This window comes from Gekko japonicus, unplaced genomic scaffold (genome assembly GCF_001447785.1).
Source record: "Gekko japonicus isolate JY-2015 unplaced genomic scaffold, Gekko_japonicus_V1.1 scaffold2672, whole genome shotgun sequence".
Lineage (NCBI taxonomy): Eukaryota > Metazoa > Chordata > Lepidosauria > Squamata > Gekkonidae > Gekko > Gekko japonicus.
In genome coordinates this window covers 10,702-31,757 of record NW_015160917.1, presented here as the reverse complement: position 1 = coordinate 31,757, position 21,056 = coordinate 10,702, and the positions used below count along the sequence as shown (strand labels likewise).

Below are 21,056 nucleotides of genomic sequence, written 5' to 3'. Positions count from 1 at the left end.
GATAAAACCATGGGTGCATGAATGCAGTATCATGAAATTCAACATAACAAACAGTGTACATACAAAGTGCAGTTAAGTGCAAATGGCAATTGCTGTATGGTGGTCCAATATAGCTGAGCCAGTATCCTTAGTAGTTCTTAATGCCATTAACGTGAGGGCCAAAGCAATTTAGGTTTTAATAGTTCATTAGTTCATTGACATCAGACCATGGTTTCATGCTAGACCAAGAAACCTACACTAAGCCTGAGACTTGCACTCCATCCTCTCCCTGTCTCCTCTCTGTTTGGAAGCAAGCCGCAGTTTGCTGTCGCTTGAGAACCAGGAAACTATGGTTGGTACTCCAAACGGGTCCTGCAGATCGTGACTGAGACTGCAGCAGCAGGAGGAGGAAAGGTGAGAAAGTTGCATTCCATGTTCAAAAGTCCTTCTGTCCTTGGAAAATGCTCTCTCACATCCGAAACCATAGGTGACAAAGTGTACCACTGTACAAACCGAATGTTCTAAGCTCTGTTAGGCAAACAGCATAGGCAAGTGATCTTCATTCTTTCCTGACCTGGGGCTCACTTAAGCATGTTACCTGCTGGTTTGCAAGCATGTGAGGGGAATTCATGTGGTAGGAAAGGAGGGAGCTAGATTTATGACCTTGCTGCTGTCAAGGCCAGGACGTTGGGTGGAAGACCAGAAGAACTAGAGAAAGGGAAACACAAGCCAAGCAGCAGAGGAGGTACTGTAGTGAGGAACAAGCCAAAAATCAGAGCCATGGAGGAGCTTGTGACCCAGCAGCAGCAAGAGGAGGAGGAGGAGGAGGAGGAGAAGTAGTGATTGGATTTATACCCCGCCCTTCACTCGGAGTCTCAGAGCAGTTTACAAACTCCTTCCCCTCCCTACAGCAGACACCCTGTGAGGTAGGTGGGGCTGAGAGAGCTCTTTCCAGAACTGCCCTTTCAAGGACAGCTCTTGTCAGAACTATGGCTTGCCCAAGGTCATCCAGCAAGTGCAAGTGAAGGAGTGGGGAATCAAACCTGGTTCTCCCGGATTAGAGTCCGCACACTTAACCACTGCACCAAACTGGCTCTGCTACCCATCTAAGGGTTCTGGCTGTGGGCTGAAGACTTCTGGCATAGTTCATAATTTTCGTAGTCACATACAAATACTTTTTCTACCTTATAACTCCTTTTCCTTGCTTCAGGGATGTTCTAGACACTTAGGCTTCCGATAAGTGATTTTGCTTAATAGCCTTACTAATGGGGAGGGAGAGTGAGCGAGACCGAATCGGACATTTTTAATTTCACAGGTGCTTCCCTAATTAAATTAAACTTCCTAGCGCACAAAGCATGCAAGCGGCACGGTCACAGACTGTGACTCCTGAGGTTTGCAAGCTTTTTCTGCAAGAAAGCAGCTCTTCAGTTGCAAATGTATATTTTAATTGTGGTAGCAAGCAGTGGGTATGAGTGCTTGTTTGGGAAATGTATGAAATGGCAAGACTGAACCGTTATTTAATTAGGGATCACTCTTAGTGATTTCTTTTCAGATCAGAGACTTAAATCCCCGTGAATTTAAACCAGTCTGTCATGTGCAGCACAGTGAGTGTCTGAATGAGGGGGGCGTAAGTGGAACGGACTCCTGAGTTATGAAAGGCTTCTTCCCCCCACCACCTGGAGGCAGTTTGTACCTTTCGAGTGGGCTAATATTAGGCATAGCAAATGGCTGCCCTCCCACCACCACATGAAGCGCTACCAAAATAACGACATGGGGGGGGGGGCGTGTTGCGTAGTTGCAATGCAGGCTTGTTTGCTATGGGGAAGGAGGCGAGGGAGATGGAGTGCTTCTTGTCCCGGGCAAGAGCTGGTGAGGTGCAGAGTTGCACATCTGGACCATGTGTTGATTTATCTGAAATGAGATCTGAAAGGAAGCGTTTGTTTTGCTGCTTTCCCATGCCGTTGCTCTCTGTCCTGCTCCTATTATCTCCCCCCCCTCCCCTTACTTGTCAGAGCCAGTAAAGGCACTCTGGAATAAAGAGCTAGAGCAAAGGTCACAAGCTGGAAGCATCTCACTTCTGGAAACAAACTCCATTTGCTGTAAATAAAGGTGGCCTCTCTGTAAAAGGGATGTAACTTCTTGCCTTAAGCTTTCTGTCGTTTCCTAACACACTTAGGCGGCATCAGTTAAGCTCCAGAAGTCTTACTATCCCAAAGAGATGCATACAGTGGGTGATTTTTTTTTTAATTGCATAGTTTCCCTTTTTGGGCCCACTGTGTATGCCTAGCCCAGACAGGCTTGAGTACATGCCAGATTTTTTTTTTTTTTGGTGGTTGGACTTTTTAATCTGTTCCAGGCCTTTTAACTCAAGAGTTCTAACTGAATTGCAGGGGGCGGGGGGAGACTCGGGCCTGTGGGCTTCACTGATTTGGTAGAAATGAAGACTGGTTTCTGCTGGACAGGGCAGTTCTTCTTACGCGGAAGTTATGAGCAAGAAAATAGTTATGCTTGCAACCCGTCTCTTATCTGACCACCTTCTCCCCGCTGCCCCAATAGCTTATACCACGAACTGAAATTCAATTACCCGGATAAGGGGGGAGAAAGCGTTAATAGAGGCTGTTGTCTGGAAGTGTGTATTTTGGGCCCCTTAAGGCCAGAAGAGCTGCGGTGGCTCAAGTGGTTAAGACGCTGAACTGCAGGCTGTGGAAGGTCAGTAGTTCAGCAGTTCGAGCCCCGGGTGCCGCAAGACGGGGTGAGCTCCCGTCTCTAGTTCCAGCTCCTGCCAACCTAGCAGTTCGAAAGCAAGAAATTGCAAGTAGATAAATAGGTACCACTTTGGTGGGAAGGTAACAGCGTTCCGTGCGCCTTGGTATTTAGTCATGCCGGCCACATGACCATGGAACCGTCTTCGGACAGCGCTGGCTCTTTGGCTTTGAAACGGAGATGAGCACCGCAACCCTAGAGTCGGATTCGACTGGCTTTCGAGCAAGGGAACCTTTACCTTTAAGGCCAGAAGAGAGAAGCAGACTGGACCCATGGGGTCCCAATCTGCCAGAACATTCTGCTGCATGATCCCCACTGAAATTATCTTGAGCAGTTCCTCTACATTTGGGGTGAGTTACCCACACGCTGTATGTTGTGCTTTGCACAAATGGGGGGGGGGGTAATATGGGGGACTGAATACCTATGGTGTGTTTACCGAGATGAGTCGCAGACCATTCAAAATTTAAGGAAGTTGAATTAAAAGTAAAGAGAGTACACATAGTCTGATACAAAGAAAAGGTGAAGACGGGCATTCCTTTCACCCTGAACTCTGCTTATTCTAATGACGTTGTTGCTAGTATGGGCTAGTACATCCCTACATGAAGGTGTGGTCCTTCATAGCTTGTGCTCATCCAAAGAAAAGAACAGGATGGAAGAGAGCTTCTTTCCCATGCCCTGAGAATTTAGTTTCTCCCCTGAGAGTCCATTCTCTTCTGGGATCTTCCTGATCAACCTAGAATAAACTACTTCTATAGCCAAATCTCTGTCCCTTGTGGTGTGACTTCCTGGCAAGGTATGATGTGGCAACCCTTTTGTTCTACTTCAGCCCCGAGCCATTATCTATAAGCACTAAAGTTACTCTGTGTTTGGGGCTTGATGGCTCATCCCTTGGCCCCTTACTTTCCGCCAGCCATGAATCTGCAGCCTGGTTCCAGCTTGTAAAAATAGTGTAGCCCAGATTGAATTGTAAGGTGGAGGACTTATCATTCATCTTTTTTTTTTTTAAAGTATCCTTAATCCCGTTCCCCAGAAGGTCTGCAGTGATGATATTTGTTGAAGAATTTAACAAAATAAGTCATCAAGTAGCATGGGCTTCATTGCACAAGTGTTTGAAAGAAGTAGAATGTATTGCATATTGGCCATCTGGGTTTCCCCTTCCTTGCCAGCTAGTGGGATCAAGAGTTGGCCCTCATCTTCTGTAACGCAGCACGCTGTGATTTAGATGCTGACTGAACAAAGGTCCACTGGAAGAACTGCCTAATACACTGCCTGTTCTATTTATGGACCACTTTGACCCAGTTTCTATGATGGATGTTGACAAGTTTCTGGGAATCAGTGAAGACCAATACTTATGCCCTGGATCCTTGTTCGCCCTGGCTTCTAAAATCATGTAAAGACCATATCACCAAATCCTTACTATCTGTTATACATCTATTGCTAAGGGCACCTTCCCTTGACCACTCAAAAAGGCAGTTATCTGCCCCCTGCTTAAATAAAACCCCACAACTGTCTCTACAGAAAAATAATGTAGGCAATTATTGCCCTTTCTCTAATCTGCCCGTTGTAGGCTAAATGATTGAGAGAACAGTAACAGACCAACTCCAGGTCTTCTTAGATAACCCCTCTGCACTAGACCCATTTCAGTCTGATTTCAGACCAGTGATGGGATGGAGATGGCGCTGCTGGCTTCAGTTGAAGACCACCATCTAAATGTAGACAAAGGTCAGGTCAGAAGCAGGCATCAGGAGTTGTAGTTTGGATTGGTTCAGATAATTCCTCATGGACCAGACCCAAAAAATTGCCCTTGGAGACCTGCAATCCTGTCCCCCATGCTGTTTGATTTCTCTGTAAAGCCCATGAGCCAAATCATTCATAGTTCTGGGGGGCTGTCTGTCATCTGTATGCTGACGATACACAGCTAGATGTATCCTTATCCAAATCTCCTGGTGATGTGGGGGAGAGCCTTTCCGTCATTGCATAAATGTGCGTGCCTCTTGGTATCCGACCCACTCATGGAATGTGACTGCTTAAAGGGATGTTGTAAAAGAGAGAATACAAATCTCTTTGTTTGCATGTTTGATATTCGGAGTGGGAGAGCATATCCTTCAGTGACTAGGTTGGCAGCTGATGAGATCAGTTGCATGAGGCTTCAATTCCTAACAATGCCATCCTAAGCAGGGTTGCTGGTGGTGGGAAGTGCCCATCAGGTCATAGCTGACTTTTATGGCAACCCCATAGGGTTCTCAAGGCAAAGGATGAACGGATGTGATTTGCCAACCAGGAGGTCCAGGTTGCTACACAGAGGCAGGCAACCTCTGTGTTGCAACCTGGACCTCCTGGGTGGTCTCCCATCCAAGTACTAACCAGGGCTGACCCTGCTTAGCTTCTGATATCTAAAGAGATCTGGCCAGCTTGGGCCCATCACCTTTTCAAGTCTCTTGGAGGCAATGGGCTTAGAAGGGTGTCACTCTGCTTAGGATGACACCGTGAGTCTTTTACTATAGACTTCTAATAGTCTGCTAGCCTGACATCAGGAAATTCTGTTCTGTCACATTTTTATTCCACCTTTCCTCCCAGTTTAAATTGTTGAAGGGGAAGGTGCTTAAAAATATACAAAAACTTGGACTTTTCAAGTACTGGTGTATCGCATACATTGTGTCCGATACCTTGATAGAACACAATAAATAAGTGCTGTCTATGTAGATGAGAGAGAGAGAGAGAGAGAAGGTGGCTGATACTGACCTGGATATTTTTGCATGCAATTCAGCACCTTGGCTTTCATATAGTGTAGAGAGCATGATGCTGGCCAGTATGTGTGCAAGATATGAATAATGAATGATTAAATGTTACTCCAAAAAAGGAGTTGCTGATAACTTACAGAAGTGAAAGTTGGAGAGTTCAGCATTCTACTAGCAGAAGCACACTCTGTTATGTGAAATTAGCATCGTTCCAGATGTGCAATTTTGAGTGGGTTTTTAAATACACAGAGCCTTGATCACAGATGCATGATTTATGTTGCAGTGTTAGAACAGTGAGTATAGATCTGGAAAACAATATCCAAGTTTTCTTGATACATAGTTTGTACTGCTCTGGCTTATTTGTATGTTCTACTGCCAGATTTTAAAACACAGGAGATCTTCCAGAGGGCAATGGTTGAAGGATGAAAGTATCCAGGAATTGATAATCTGCTCTGGAAGACAATAGTGCTTTCTGGATGTGAATCGTGGTTGCTGTGTATTGCTCCAACTGAGAGCTCCCTTTCTCCAGCATTCAGCTGCCATCAATTAAGGTGACGATCAGAGGGAGGCCAGGGTGATCCCAGGTATCTCTTGACCATGCACGGAGCTGAGAATCCCCTCCTCGAGCAACAGTCGTATTCAATTTTAATATTTATATTGGACACAAGAAGGTGCCTTACACTAATGTGACCATTGGTCTGTCCAAGTCAATATTGTCTGCAGGGACTGGAACCAGCTTTCCAGGGAAGGTTGTCTTAGAACATAGAACATAAGAACATAGGAGACGCCAGTGTTGGATCAGGCCAAAGGCCCATCCAGTCCAACACTCTGTCACACAGTGGCCAAAAATACCAGGTGCCATCAGGAGGTCCACCAGTGGGGCCAGAACATTAGAAGCCCTGTCTTCATCATCTTCTACCTGATCCCTTTAACTAGAGATGCTGGGGATTGAACTCGGCACATCCAGCAGATGCTCTACCACTGGGCCACAGCTTCTTCCCACCATTTTTTTTTAAATTCCTGAGTCCTTTTGCAAACTAATTTTTTCCAATAAGCGAATTAAAAAAATAGAATTATTAATAAATAAAATAGAGCTATTGGGTTCGATTGCCAGTATGCATTGATTTGCCAGTAATGAGAGTCAGAGTGGCAGTATCCTCTTGATTTTCATTTGAAATGGGTATTCATAAATTGGGGGGGGGGGGGCACAACCATGGAAGCTTTCAGCTCTACAAACAATCAGTTGCAGTTGCTGAACTTTATTTTTGCCCCCGAGAATGAATTCTGAACACAGATGGTGGACATTTTTGGTAATACTTTTATTGTAATAGAAATTTGCTGATTGAAAGTTTCTGTTTCAGCATGGTACCCCAACTTTGAACTGCTCAGTCATAAATTCTGTTATACTTCCTTTGTGGAGAATACAAGGGGACCAGTTCTTTATTATGCATACAGTGGTAGCTTTATGTAAAAGAGAAGCAAAATTTCCAAGGACCTGCCTACGTTTACTCCCCATTTGAAAAGTATCAAATGTTTTATTGATCGTGTTTTTCAGCCTTGCATTGCTGAAGACATGAATGGTCATAAACATTCTTGTAGCACCTTTAAATATATAAATGTATTGAAAACAGCATATGCAGGGCAAGGTAGGCTTAGAACTCTTCTGCTTGTTGTATAAACTGCTCAGGGTTCTTGATCCAGTTATGTCATGTAGTGGTCTACTTGTCTGTTTCATGTACAAACTGCCTTTCACCCCAGTGGTGACCCAAAGCAGTGTACAGTCCTCTCCTCCATTCTCTCCTCACAACAGCCATGTGAGGTAGGTTAGGCTGAGAGGGTGTGACTGGCCAGAGGTCACCCAGCAAGTTTCCACAGCAGGATGGGGATTCAAACCTGGGTGTCCTAGATCCTAGTTGGACATTCCAACCACTACTCCACATTGGGTGGATTGTAGTCTTGGGGGGAGGGGCCTGTATCACATGATTTCACAACACGTAGATTGCCCAAGGCCCTGACCTGAATAGCCAAGCTAGTCTGATCACATTAGATCTCGAAAGCGAAGCAGGGTGATCCCCAGTGAGTATTTGGAGGGGGGACTACCGAGGAATACCAGAGTCACTTTGCAGAGGCAGGCAATGGCAAACCACCTTTGAATGTCTCTTGCCTTGAAAACTCTATGGAGTCACCATTAAGTTAGCTGTGATTTGATAGCAAATAAGTAAATAAATGTCCAAATGCCACACTGGATGACGACAGTGTGGTAAAGTCCCACCTCTTGAAGCTGCAACAGTCTCTGCAGATCGATTTTGGTTTTCCAGCCTTAACCCATCTCTGAGACTCAAGGCAAGGGAGAGGAAGTGAATACCTGGTTCTTTGTCTAATAAACCGAGCCGACAATCTCGTTTATGACTTAACTGCTTATAGACCTCAGTACTTAGTTGCTTTCTGGTCTTGGGGAAGGGGGCTTAAATACTTGATCATTCCCCTTTTTATAGAAAAGCGTTAAGAGATGCCTATTAGCAGGGGTCGTTTCGTAGAAAAAGAGCTAGCGGGACTCATTAGCATAACTCATTCCTGACATCACCGGAAGTGTGTCATAAGGCCACACCCCGACATCACCGGAAATGTGTCATAAGGCCACCACCACCCCTGCCCCCAACGGTCCCGGCCGCCCATGAGGGGCCCGGCTGTGGACCTGCAAGGCCGGCGGGAGTGCAAGGAAGCCCCGCGAAGGCCCTCCCTGGCCCCAGGCAGGCAGGGGTGGGGAGAGGCAGGGAGGAAGCAACTTACCCTCCCTCTTCTCCTGCCTCCTCCTGGCTGAATGAGGGGTGGAAGCGGGGTGGCCGGAAGCAGGGGGTGGGGCTTCGTCATGTGCCCCGCCCCCCGTACCTCACCTGGGGGAACTGCGATCCCCCGCGATCCCCCCCGAAATGACCTCTGCCTATTAGGGTTGCCAGTCCACAGGTCGGGGCTGGGGATCTCGTGGAATTACAACTGACCTCCAGACTACATAGATAACTTATTTATTGAAAACATTTATTCTACATCTCTTAGAAAAGGTGGATGCTTTGGAAAATGGACTGGATGGCAGTTATAGCCTATCAAGGTTCCTCGCCTCCCTAAACCCCACTCTCCCAGGCTTTACCCACAGATCTCCAGGTAATTCTGAACCCAGAGCTGGCAACCCTGGTCTAAGTACATATTTGTAGTTTGGTCCTGAGTGATTGGGCCGCTCACAAAACAGGGGGGGGGTGTGCACTGTAGCTAACGCTCGGCTATACGGTAGAAAATTGACTAGACAGCACTCTGTCCAAAAATATGCAGTCTACATCAAAATGAAATAATTGTCTAGTGGTTTCAAGAAGTATAAATGTAAAGGGTTTGGGGTTTTTCTTTGTTATGTAGTACAGTTCCCCTTCCCCCTTGTTCTAAATCCCTCCTTCCTCCTAAATCCCTCTCTTTCCTTTCCGAAACAAAGAGCTATTTGTTCCTGGTCTGCCTGTGAGGTCTCTTGCTACTTGCCCTGCATGTGGGTGTAGAGCCCCATATTAAATGCTTCCCTGATATCCATGAAAGTTAGGGACAGGAAACTGGTAAATCCTGGCTCTAGCGGATAAAGGCAGCTATTTTGCCTTTTATTTTCTTCTTGGTTCAGGCAGAGCAAAGTATTTAAAGATCATTAAGAACCCCCCCTTAAAAAAAAGCATTGAAGAGTCACAAAAACAAGGGTGCACATGTGAAGGCTGTGAAGCTAAAAACATTGCTTGTATCCCTCTCCTCCATTAGTCATGGATCCCCACCCCACCCCTTCCTCTCTCAGCAGCTTTAAGAATTAAATGAAGAGTGTTGCCTGCCCTTTTGAATGCAGGGTTATATAATGCAAACAAATGCATTTTCCCAGACAACATCTCTAGCTGTCCATTAAGAGTTTGCAATACTATGGAGAGAGCCCTTTATTTTCCTTGTTGTGCTTCTGTTTCAGATCAAAGACTGGAAGTCCCTCTTAATGCGTCAGATTTTTGCAGGGCATATTCTCTTCTGTATTAAACCCCCCCCAAAAAAACATTCTCCTTTTTTGTGCTTTAAAGCCAGTTAATGTTTTTTTTATTTTCTGCCTATTGCTACCCAATTGCTTTTTTAAGGAAGCATTCAAAATTGCCATCAGAACAGCACCTTCTCTTATGCCCAGAATAAAACTGTGTTGGTCTTAAAAGTGCCACTGGGCTCAGACTTTGTTTTGCAGATGGAGTGAGCTCTGAGGCCAAGAAGCACTCTTGGGCCACTCCCTTTGCTTCCATTTGTCTTTTGGTAGGAGACTTTCCTGCAGGAATTGTGCTCATAAATGTTAATTTTAGTGCATTTTGAAACTGGATGGAAATAGGCTCAGGGAATTGAAAGTGTTAGGTTATTTTTGCCACCCAGCTATAAATATCCCCTGGGTTTGATCTACAGCCCAGTGGGGCTGGCTGATACTTGACTATTTACAACTGAAATGGAAACTGGCACCAAGTTCAATATGAGCCTATATTTATCATAAATGTATTTTGTTTCTGTGACCCAGGAGTGGCATAGTTGGCTAAACTGTGTAATCGGGAGAGCAAGTTTGCCATCCAAGGTCTTGCTTAGTTTAAACAGACTTCCAAGAAGTCTTAGTGGGAGCCGTCCTCTCAGTGTCCTGTTCCCGTCTTTGCCTGGGTCATTTTTGCTTTCAGTGTGGCAAAACTTGGTTCATTAGCACCTCTTTATTACAGAGAGGTGACTGTCGTCAGCAGTGCATAGCAAAGCTTATCACAAAAACATTAAAACAGCAATATACACCGTGGCTGTGATTTGATGAGCGGCTTTAGAATTGTATAGACCCATATCAAGTCACTCCTTCTACAGCATTAGTAACTTCTCTTGAACTCCCCCTTTCTACTCCCCAACACACACCGCAGCTTCAGAAATGACTTGGGAAACAGTGTAGTCCAGGCACTTGCTTTTCCAGATCGTGATCCCTGTTATCTAGCAAAAAAATTCAGCAATTGGTGACCCCATTTGGTTAAAGTACTGAGTTCCAGGCGTGGTGGTGAGGCAACACAAACTGAAACCAAGGTGGAGGCTCCCACAGAGTTCTTCTGTTTCCTAACTTGCCAGCCTTCAATGAGGGTTCCTTTTTGTTTCTTACGTGTCCTGCTAGATCTGCAAAGGATTTTGGGTCTTCCAAGCTTCACGTTTTCCAGTAGGAACCTGCTTCCAACTTTTATTTCGCACCTTCAGCTGTCTTTATTTCTGTTTCTCTTTATGGCAGACAGCGTTTTTATACCAGTTGCTCAAATGAAAAGTGGCAAAACAAAGCCATACGGTGCCCTGTCCTAGATAGCCCAGGCTAGACAGACCTTGTCAGATCTCAGATATTTCCTAAGTTCCCAGCCTTCAGTGAGGGTTTCTTTTTGTTTCTTACGTGTCCTGCTACATCTGCAAAGGATTTTGGGTCTTCCAAGCCTTATTACCACACTGCACGTTTTTCAGTAGGAACCTGCTTCCAACTTTTTATTTCGCACCTTCAGCTGTCTTTATTTCTGTTACTCTTTATGGCAGACAGCGTTTTTATACCAGTTGCTCAAATGAAAAGTGGCAAAACAAAGCCATACGGTGCCCTGTCTTAGATAGCCCAGGCTAGACAGACCTTGTCAGATCTCAGACGCTAAGTAGGGGTGGCCCTGGCTAACATTTAGACGAGAGACCACCGAGGAAGACCAGGGTTGCTACGCAGGGGCATGCAATGGCAAACCAGCCCTGAATGTCTCTGGCCATGAAAACCTTATGGGTCACTGCCAGTCAGTTGCAGCTTAATGGCATTTTCTGCCACCAGAGCCATGCAATATCACCCTAAACCATCTTAACTGACAAAGGGAGCGTTGACTGTCGAAAGCTTGCATCCTAAAAACCTTGGTGGTCTCTTAAGGTGCTTATGGACTCAAATCTAACCCTAAGCCAACTTATACCATATAGGTGGTAATTCTGTTTAGCATTACACTGAACTGTAGCCAGTCCTCTTGTGCGCTCTTTGGCTTGTGGGGAACACCATTGCTGTCCTCTGTTTGGATGCCTGTCTTGGATCTGGATTTGAAGTGTGCCATAGAGTGTCGCTTTCCACACTATTGTTCGAGTTGGTTTAACGCCCCTGCTTGTTTTGTCTCCCCAGCTATGAGCCAGAGAATCAGCCAAAGTGCTCCAATGAAGCAGCCGCCTCCATTAGCCCCTCAGAGTCCACCCGGTGGCGTGCTGGGAAGCGGCAGCTCCAATCAGCAGCAGCAGATGAGGCTGCAGCAGCTGCAGGTGGAGAAAGAGCGGCTGCGGCTGAAACACCAAGAACTGCTGCGGCAGGTGAGGCCACAGGTTAGAAAGACGCTTCCACTCTTAATATTCTGCTGTGTGTGCATGCCCAGTGTGCTCGTTGCCTTGTGCTTCCTTCTAGCATCAGTGGATTGGAGGGGAGGGCGAAGCACCCTCTTCAGGAAGATTTAGCCTTGTCTGTCCTAAAGAACTCTTCCCCCCCTCCCTCCCCATTAAATTTCCCACGCAAACAGGGCTGACACCACCACGAGTGCATCTCGGGGGCCATAACCTTTTCACATTACTGACGCAGTCCCTGGCACAGAGGTTGGTTCCCAGCACTGACGTGCTTTGCTGTCACTTCGAGCATAATTTTTCAGTCCTGCCACGCGGGCGTCTTGTCAAGTCCAAGAGATGCCAGGCTGCTTCTCAAGAATATTAACCCCCTGCACGGATGCAGATGGCCAAGTCTCCTCTCGGGAAGCCGGAAGAACTTGTAACCTGGTTTTTGGGGTTCTTTTGTGTGTGTGCGCGCTTCGAGTCTTTTGCTTATTTGTAGGCATTTCCCAGGCCGTGCATAAACAAGCAGTGACTTTCTGTAACACCATATGGACATAGTGAGACAGACCAAAAGTTTCAGTTTGTCCAGCAGCCTTCTCCCTTCAGCAGCCAGCATGAGGCGTCTGAAGGCTTGTCAGGTGGGCATGAAGAAGGTGACTTTATCCGTTTTGTCTCCAGCCTCTGGCATTCAGAGGAATACACTGCCTGTGTTGAGCCATTTTCCACCTGTCTTTTAATGAATGTATCCAGTCTTCCTAAAAATGCCACCTCATGCCATCTTGTGGTGCTGAATCCCCCATGGGTTTTTTTTACATGCTTTAGCTTGAAAGAGTCCAACTTGGTACATGAGAATTTGTAACTGTAGATTTCCTTCACTTGGGCATCCTGGACATACATTGGACAGCATCCGTTTGTTTTACAGAGTCACCTGACAGTAATAAATAATCATTTTGCTTTCTCATAAATGTCTCATTCCATTTGCCAAGTCTATGGTTGGCTTGACTGGGAGAAGGATTCCAAGAGGAGAGAGTGCATGTGAATGTAGTGTAATTCTACGTATCCATCCCACTATACCCAGCTTATCTGTGTGATCTAGGTGATGGGGAAATGGGGGTGGGGGGTTCATCCATTTTAGAGCAATGTTTATGCTGTTGGAAGTAACTCTTAAGAGCATAACTGTCTTAAAAACAAGCTGTATTAACAGGCTTTTGGCTTGGCTTTTAATGAACACTTAAAAACTTTTTAATGGTTTTCCCTAATGGTGCAAATATAAATTATGATTTTGCTGCTTTTGCTTTTTTAAACCCAACGAGCATATATAACCCTGGAAGCATGAACTCAAGAATCAGCAAGGCTTCCTTTCTAGAACTGTTGTTCTCTGTCCGTGCTTCCTGTCCTAGATCTCTTGCTAATTACATTTATTAGCCTTTAGTTCCCAAATGTCTGGCATCAGCACTTTATCAAGGTTATGGGGGATCTCAGCATCCTAACTTCTCTTTGAGGGAATCCTTTTAAAGACCCTCTTCTTCTCCCCTCCCCCCCTTTGGGTGACGGATCCATTTTTGTGCTCGTGGAAATCTTTTCCTTGGGCTCTTCCCCTTCATCGCCTCTTGCTTTTTCTGCTCTGATCTTGGAGGCTCTAGCTCTGGAGGCGTATTTTTAGGAATGACTCTACCTTGGTGTATACTGGATTATCTTTGTGGGGTGCAGCTCATCTCCTAAGGAGGGAAGACGCCCTCTTCTGAAGAAGGGCCTAAGACTTAAAGACTTCTTGGGCTGAAATGTCTGAGCTTCTCCTATAACTGCTTTGCTATTAATTCTTAAGCCAATATGTTCACTCTGTCAGCATGCTTTTTAGATGAGGCTTCTAATTTTTGGATTTCTTTTCTACAGTAAATTCTGTTCTTATGTCAACTAACTTCAGGCCGGGCAATATTCACTTCCCTTGGATGTTCCCTCTTCTTTGTTCCCTATCTGAACAACGCTGTTCATCTGTAAAGCACTTCTAAGCATCTCATTCTGTTGTGCAGTGGCTTTTTGTCGGCTTTTAACTCCCTTGCCCTTTGTCATCTTTGGCTGTCGCGGAAACCTGCCTCTCCCGAATGCTAAGAGGGTGATGTGTGTATCGACTCAGCCTTCCCACCCCCAACCGTGCACAGCTTTTTTAATTTTTATCCATCTTATTTCTTTTGCTCTTAGGCATTGCGGAATATCAATCCCAGCACAGCAAATTCTCCAAAACGTCAGGTAGGCTCATAATAAATGTTTCAGAAAAAAGAAAAAGAAACATTTTTTTTAAAGTATTAAGTTAGATCAGCTACATAAGGTGCTTGGCGTACACAAACTGACTTGGATTTTCTGACTCGGGGTCTGCAGGTCACCCGAGTATGCCTGAAGAGGATCTCCGTGTAATAAACTCAAAAGCTTGCTTCCAGGATTTTAAGGAGTAGTTGGCTTGATGAAAGGTATCATCTAGCTCGCTCTGTGTTTCTGAAAAGTAGTGCCATGGTTTCCAGATGACCCTGTCGTCTTTGCCCATGCTGAGAATACATTTGGATGAATGGCGGTCGAGCTTTCTGTTAGGCACACAGGCTCTCCAACTTCCAGAAATGATATTAGCCATTAGAGACGGAATCCAGACATCAAGAACCTAAAATGGTAGATTATGAGAATGTCAGCCTTCAATCTTGCTAGTCTTTCTTCTCTAGCAGCATTATTAATCTTTATTGACCTGCATGGGATATGCCTAAAAGTTGGAAATTATCAAATTTACCAAACTTTCAAGATGATGCGATTTTTTTCGTTGCTGCTACTTTCATTTTCAGGTTTGTTATGCAAACAACTCTTTGTTTTACACTCAATCCAACACCTGATTATTCCATATAAAATGCGGTGAGAAGAGGGTATAGCTGTTGAGTATTCCCCTGCCCCCAAGTGTTTAAGCATAACATTAACTTGATACAGCCCAGAATCCTTTTATTGGCAATGATGGGATGTTTGGACTTTGCATCAGATTTCGGCTGTGCATGAAACTGACACACACACAAACGCACACACACTGGCAGTGTTCAAACTTTACCTCTTGCCTTTTCAGTTCATCACAGTTATACCTCATCCTTCTTCAAAGGAGCTCAGGAGTTATTCCTCTCCACCTTAAACGAATAAACCCTCTCAGCAATCGTAGGTTGGTCTGAGAACTGCCAGCTTGGCAAAAGGGCACCCTGTAAGCATTACAGCTGAGCCAGGTGTTTTTAACTGAGCCTCTCTGATTCAAGTCTGGCCCACTGTTTGCTGTATCACACTGGCCTGACGTTCGTGGGCTTGTCAAAGTGATTTCATGGCATTCCAGAGAGCCATGCACTCTTGTTGTTTTGGCTAGCTGACTTCGGCATCACTGCTCTCATTAGGCTGTAAATTCACAGTCACTGGTTGGACTTTTAGAATTCCGCCTCCAAGCAGTGGGTTTCTTTTCTTTTTGCTGGCATGTCCTGAACCAGTGAACATGTACGGCTGAATAGTCTTGTGTTGTACCCTACAATCAGTTGACTCCACCATTGTCTTTCACTTGTCTCATGCTTTTTTAGTATGTCTCCCGTAAGAGGAATGGACTGCAGTAACAGAAACTGGGCTTGAAACAATTACATTTGGCAGTTGTAGAAAAACGGTCAAGATTTTCTCTCTCTTTTTTGTTGTGTCCTTCAAACTGGGGTCACTGGTGCATTTAAAAGAGACAGTCAATCTGAGCTGCCTTATGCCAGAAATTTTTGGCCCCTTGTCACATTTGCTTTGTCAACACAGGCTATCAGATTTGAGCCAGATTTAGACTGCTGGTTGTTCAAAGAGCACTCTATTTCTTAGATTTATTTCTGGCCCATTGGGAGACAGCTTGAGCCACAGCTCAGCACCGCTCACCATCCTTTCCTACTTTAATTTGTTGAGAGAGTCATGGAAAAAGCTGTATCTTAAGTGCACGTCAGGTTTCTGCTTTTGTTAGGACAGTTGTGTTATCAGTCTAATAGTCCTGTTTGCTTTAGGAGTAGCTGGAGGGCTTGTGTTATCTGCAGCGTTTTCCCCTGCTGGTGAGCCTGTCAGTTCCCACTGTTTATTTAATTCATTTGTAGTCCACCTTTCTCAAAGTGGCTTACATCATTCTCCTCACCTCCATTTTATCCTCACGACAATCCTGTGAGGTGGGTTAGGCTGAGAGAGTGTGACTGACCCGAGGTCACCCAGCATACAGAGATTCGAATCTGGATCTCCCAGATACTAGGCTGGCTCTTTGCAGGTCTCAATCATAGTCTCAGAATTACCCCTACACCACGCTGGCTCTGTGCAGGTCTCAATCATAGTCTCAGAATTAATGATTCTGTTTGTTTTCCCACTGTCTCTGAAAACATTGGGCTAAGCCTTTTAACAGCTTATATGGAGGACCGTACAGTCTTCTCTGCTCTTGCATAGTGTTTCTACCACCCCCCTGCCCTCACTACCGTCCCTTTCTGCACGTGGCTTTGTAATGCACTTTCTCAGCTTGTTATGGCTCCGTATTCCGCTGGTACCAAGTTCATACTATGCTCTCTTCATCAGTTTTTCAGCTTTGGGGTTTTGGGGTTGTTCTCAGAATTTATTAGCCTTCCTTCCTTTTTTCCGTGCCAGCCCATGTGACAAAAGTTACAGAGTTGGTTTAATCGCTTCCCTTCTCCAGTATTACTTACAACATCTTAACTAGACTCTCCCCCCCCTCCAAACTTAAGAAGCAGTATTGCCTCTCTGGTTGGCCCCAATATGGGGGCTCAATATGTTAAAAAGTCAGAAAAGATTGCTAAGAGAACAGCCAGGATGATACAGGGATTCCAGCAGGCAAGCTTTGAGAAATCACACTATGTTCAGTCTTTAAACGTTTATTTTTTAAAATTTATTTATTGGGATTTTTACCCCGCCCTCCCCGCGAAACTAATGTTTTCAGAGCTGTATTATGGATATTGGGAAGGAGAGATAGTAGATGACCCTGCCACTGGAGGCCCAGGACAGAGGTAGCAGTTTAAAACTGACTTGGGGGGGGGGAGTTGTTTTGGATTTTGAATTCTCTGCACTGGGTTTTTTTTGGGTTCGTTGGTTTGGATGCAGACTCATGTTTCCATAGGGACAACAACTTCCTGCCATGGTTTGTGTTTTCCCTGCCTCCCCTCTTCCTCAACAACCTGAAATCCTGTTCCCAGGATTCTGTTGGGACAGTTCCAGCTACTGTATGGTGGTGGAAGGATTGAGCTACATGGGCAGATGTTGTTGCACTGTGCAAACATTAGTCAGGATCTGGTCCTCTGTCTTGAACTTTTTAAAGAATACAGGTTCAGTGGCACAAACTTACTGGATAAGCAGGTAAGTAGACTATTTTGCCATAGGGTAAAGAGGTGGGCTAGATGATCCAGTGGTGAGTCTGTAACCTATTGAATTAGAGGAGAGGCTCGGTTTTTACCCAGCTGGCTCATATTTCTTGAAGATAATGAGCCTTACTATGTATTATAAAATTTGTTTTATTTTTCCTTCCATATTCATGCAGCTTAATGGAATTAATATGCAGAAATATAGCTTCATTCTGTTATAACTGTTGAGCTGGTGTAGATATGTTCAGGCAAATAAAAAATAACCAAGGGCATACCTCTCACATATCTACATTGCTATAATTCAATGTATACAGCCAGAGCTAAGTAGTAGAATAGGCTTAGCACCCTCAGTTAGGGTAGGGTTTTTTGGTGGCGTTTTGTTGTGTTTTGTTTGAGGGGTAAGGATCCTGGACTACTTTTGACATTATGACGAAATCACTTCATACAAGATTTTTTAAAGGTGTGAAGTGTCTTCTTTTGGAGTTTATTTTCACAGGAGCCAACTTTTTGCCATCTCCATTAAGGTTCAAAAGAAACATTCCCCATTATCAGCTTGGCTAGACACCTCAAGATTATTTTGCCCTTCTGAAATAGTTTGGCTAGGTTGACTAAACTAGTTGGACAGCCCAGGTTATCTCCAGTTCAGGTGCCTCTTGTACTCACCCTAGTGAGGGCTTCGTGTATAGCATGCTGTGGATTGCATTACATGGAGAGATCTGGGGGTGTGCAGTAGATGCACGCTGACCCAGCGGACCGCCGAGGAGAACCGAGAGCAGCGAAACCCACCCGGGTGCTGGTAGGCATTCCCACCCCTCGAGAAATGTGGCCATAGTATTAGGAATCACGCTGAGCTTGTAGCACAATTGTAAACCGCTCTGAGACCTTCGGGTCTGAGCGGTATAGAAGTCTAATGTAATAATAATAATAATAATTCTGCATCACATTCTGAGATGCATCTTGAGCAAAATTACCCGTTAGTCTTTCCTGGGCTACACTTCTTCAGGCTGCAGGCACAAGAGATCCTGTTGGAAAATGTTCCTTTATCTCTGCGGCCGGAACATTATCACATGACAGTAGGGCTGGCTGAGATATCCCTAATATGCTAGCTTGGTAAACCAGGGCTTTAACATGGGAGAGCATTTTAACAGTGTAGTCTCTTACTGGCACTCTGAAATGGCATAGACTAGAAAAAGCATATAATCTTGCTGAATGTCAGGCTCGGGTTTCGGATTTGAGAATGTTCTGGTCCCGTCCTGCCTTGTAATGCTGTGATAAATCAAAAAGCCAAGGTCTGTTTGTTTAGTGTTGCAGACAGATGATTTATTTATTTATTTATTTACATTATTTGTAGTCTGCTTTTCTCACAGAGACTCAAGGTGGATTACGCAGAGTGAGTCAGTAAAATCAACAGGACAGGCTGTCGAATATACCATTAAATAGGATTTGGATTGTAGGACCAACCAGAAATATTAAAAAAAAAGAAACCAGAACTGAAGCAAAGCAAATTGTTGCCATGACACATTAACTGAAGCAAAATTACATAGTAGGATCCAACTTCCAGCAAACTGTACACAATAGTATAGACCACAGCAATGTTCCCTGTAAGCCATGGAGCCTAGTGAGCAAAAATTCTACTTCGTGAGCTGCCGGCATTAAAGTTGTGAGCGAGCGATTTGGCTGCTGCATAAATGAGTTGGCTCTGGAGCCGTCCTTCCTGAGCTGAGACAAAAATGTGTGAGCCAGAGGCCAAAAAACTGTGAGCTAGCTCACACTAACTCAACTTAGAGGGAACACTGGACTACAGTCCCTAATAATTTACCCAAGTAACTTTGTGAGTCATTTTGCACAGTGCTATCCTATTGGCTGCCTAGAAAAGCTCTCTTGACTAATTCAGTCTTGCATAGTTTGCAAAAAGCCAGGAGATCGGGAGCCTTCTTGGCCCCCTCAGGCAGGCCATTCCATAAGGGGGTGTGTGTCTACAATGGAGAAGGTATGTATACGGGTAGTTGTTGATCTGGCCCGTTTAGAGGTTGGCACCTGCAGAAGGCCCTGCTGAGGTGAGTGAAGCTGACATGGTCGAGCATAGGGGGATAAGGTCATTGCATATTTGAAATATGGATGGTAGAAGCCACGTCAGATCCAGTGCAGTAGACTTCTGTTTCCATAGTATTTAGAGTTGCTTTTAACATTCTTTTTGTGAGAATGCTCTCTTAGATCTGCCTGACCCCAGCAGGGTAAGTCCCAGTTTGTTATGACTGAAAGCATCGAGCAGGAACGGACTGGGTCGCAGAGATCCATACCCCTCAAGACCATCTCTGTTCCCACCAATATGGCTGGTGTATGTTACTGCAATGAATAACGATGCTGTGTATTTCACTTTGGGTACGCAAGACTGACTGCTTCTGTGGTCAGTTTCATGGGGGGGGGGGACCATGAATGCTCTTAAGTAAGACAGTGTGTGTTTGTAATGGTGAACCTGATGTTCATGGTGTTCCGTCTTCTCCCAGTGTGGGTCAGAGCTTTGCCAGACCTCAGACACAAATGCTAGTCACTCTGCATTTCTGTGCTCTTGTAGAGGATTCAGAACTGATGAAAGGGCTTGCTTGACATAAATTGTGCTAAGGAACATGAAGAGTTTTTTTGCAGGGAACACTTCACTGACCTGGTTTCAGGCAACCGTGGCAAAAGTAAACAAGACTGGCTTTGGTATAGCCAAAGAGGAAGGAGTCCTTTGTGGTCAGCTTGTCGATAGTGTGTTGACTGACACATGAATGTACTCAATGTGAAATGGAGACCTGGGGCAGACATCACTGCAGCCACCTTCCTGTGAAGGTCCATTCATGAGAGCAGTGTTAAAAAGAAGACAGCAGTTCCTTCTCTTTCAGTCAGCAAAATCACATCTCTCCGCCCACCCCCATTTAGAGCAGACGTGAGAGCAGCTGTTTGCAAGATACATATTCTTAGGGCATAAGAGGGGAGCTGTGCTGTTCCACGACTCCTTATCGTTGTTGTCCCGTTCACAGTATCTAGACCGCATGTGCAGATAGCTCTTTTTAAAGCCATGCTGCATTATTGAGGCGGCTTTCATTGGTACTGTTGCTATAAATATTTTGTCGCTTCTGAAATCACGTGGGAAGCTCTTATGGTGGCAGCGATACATGTAGCTAAAATGCATGAATTGATCTTGAAGAGGTGAGGCAAAAACAAGAACAAGAAGCAAGTTAAGGCCCACTGATTTGGGGGGTGGGTGGCTCAGAACGAAAAGATCAGACCAGTGGTCCATGTAGTCCAGCAACCTTTTTCACACAGTGGTCAACCAGTTGCCCTGAAGGATCTGCAAAGGGCATAGAGCCAAGGCCTTCCCCTGATGTTGCCTCCTAGCACTGGTATCCAGCAATACATTCCCTTAAGAATATGGAGATTCTCTTTCGTCACCATAGCTAGTAGCCATTTGATGGAACCATTTTCAGTGAATCTGTCTTAACCCCCTTTTAGGTTGTCCATGCTCGTGGCCAAATTGTGGCAATTGACCTGGAATTCCACAATTTTTCAGCCATGTACAGCAGTTGAAACCCATGTCATGAACTTTGCCCACCATGACTGGCTTGATTATTGTTTGATTGGTCCCAAAGTGTTTTGATTACATGATTGTATTTTTGAGAGGGTCTAGTTTGTGGTGTGTATGTAATCATTTCAGCACCCATTTGGCAATGCTATAAGATTAAGTTTTCAGTATTCTGAGAGGCTGATTAGGAGGTGTTTGGGTTGGGAGGCAGAGAGACATTGGGAATAGGTTCTGATAATATGTTGGCATCTG

General features: G+C 45.0%; 1 protein-coding gene across 1 annotated transcript in view; it reads left to right on the top strand.

Annotated features, from left to right (window-relative positions):
• YAP1 (Yes associated protein 1) overlaps nucleotides 1–20,809 on the top strand; it is a 96,609-nt gene extending 75,800 nt beyond the window's left edge. The window contains exons 5-8 of the mRNA XM_015424504.1: nucleotides 11,668–11,849; nucleotides 14,058–14,105; nucleotides 17,091–17,234; nucleotides 20,735–20,809. Coding sequence (XP_015279990.1) covers nucleotides 11,668–11,849; nucleotides 14,058–14,105; nucleotides 17,091–17,234; nucleotides 20,735–20,809 — 449 coding nt within the window. The remainder of the gene's footprint in view (nucleotides 1–11,667; nucleotides 11,850–14,057; nucleotides 14,106–17,090; nucleotides 17,235–20,734) is intronic.
• Nucleotides 20,810–21,056: the final 247 nt, after the last annotated feature.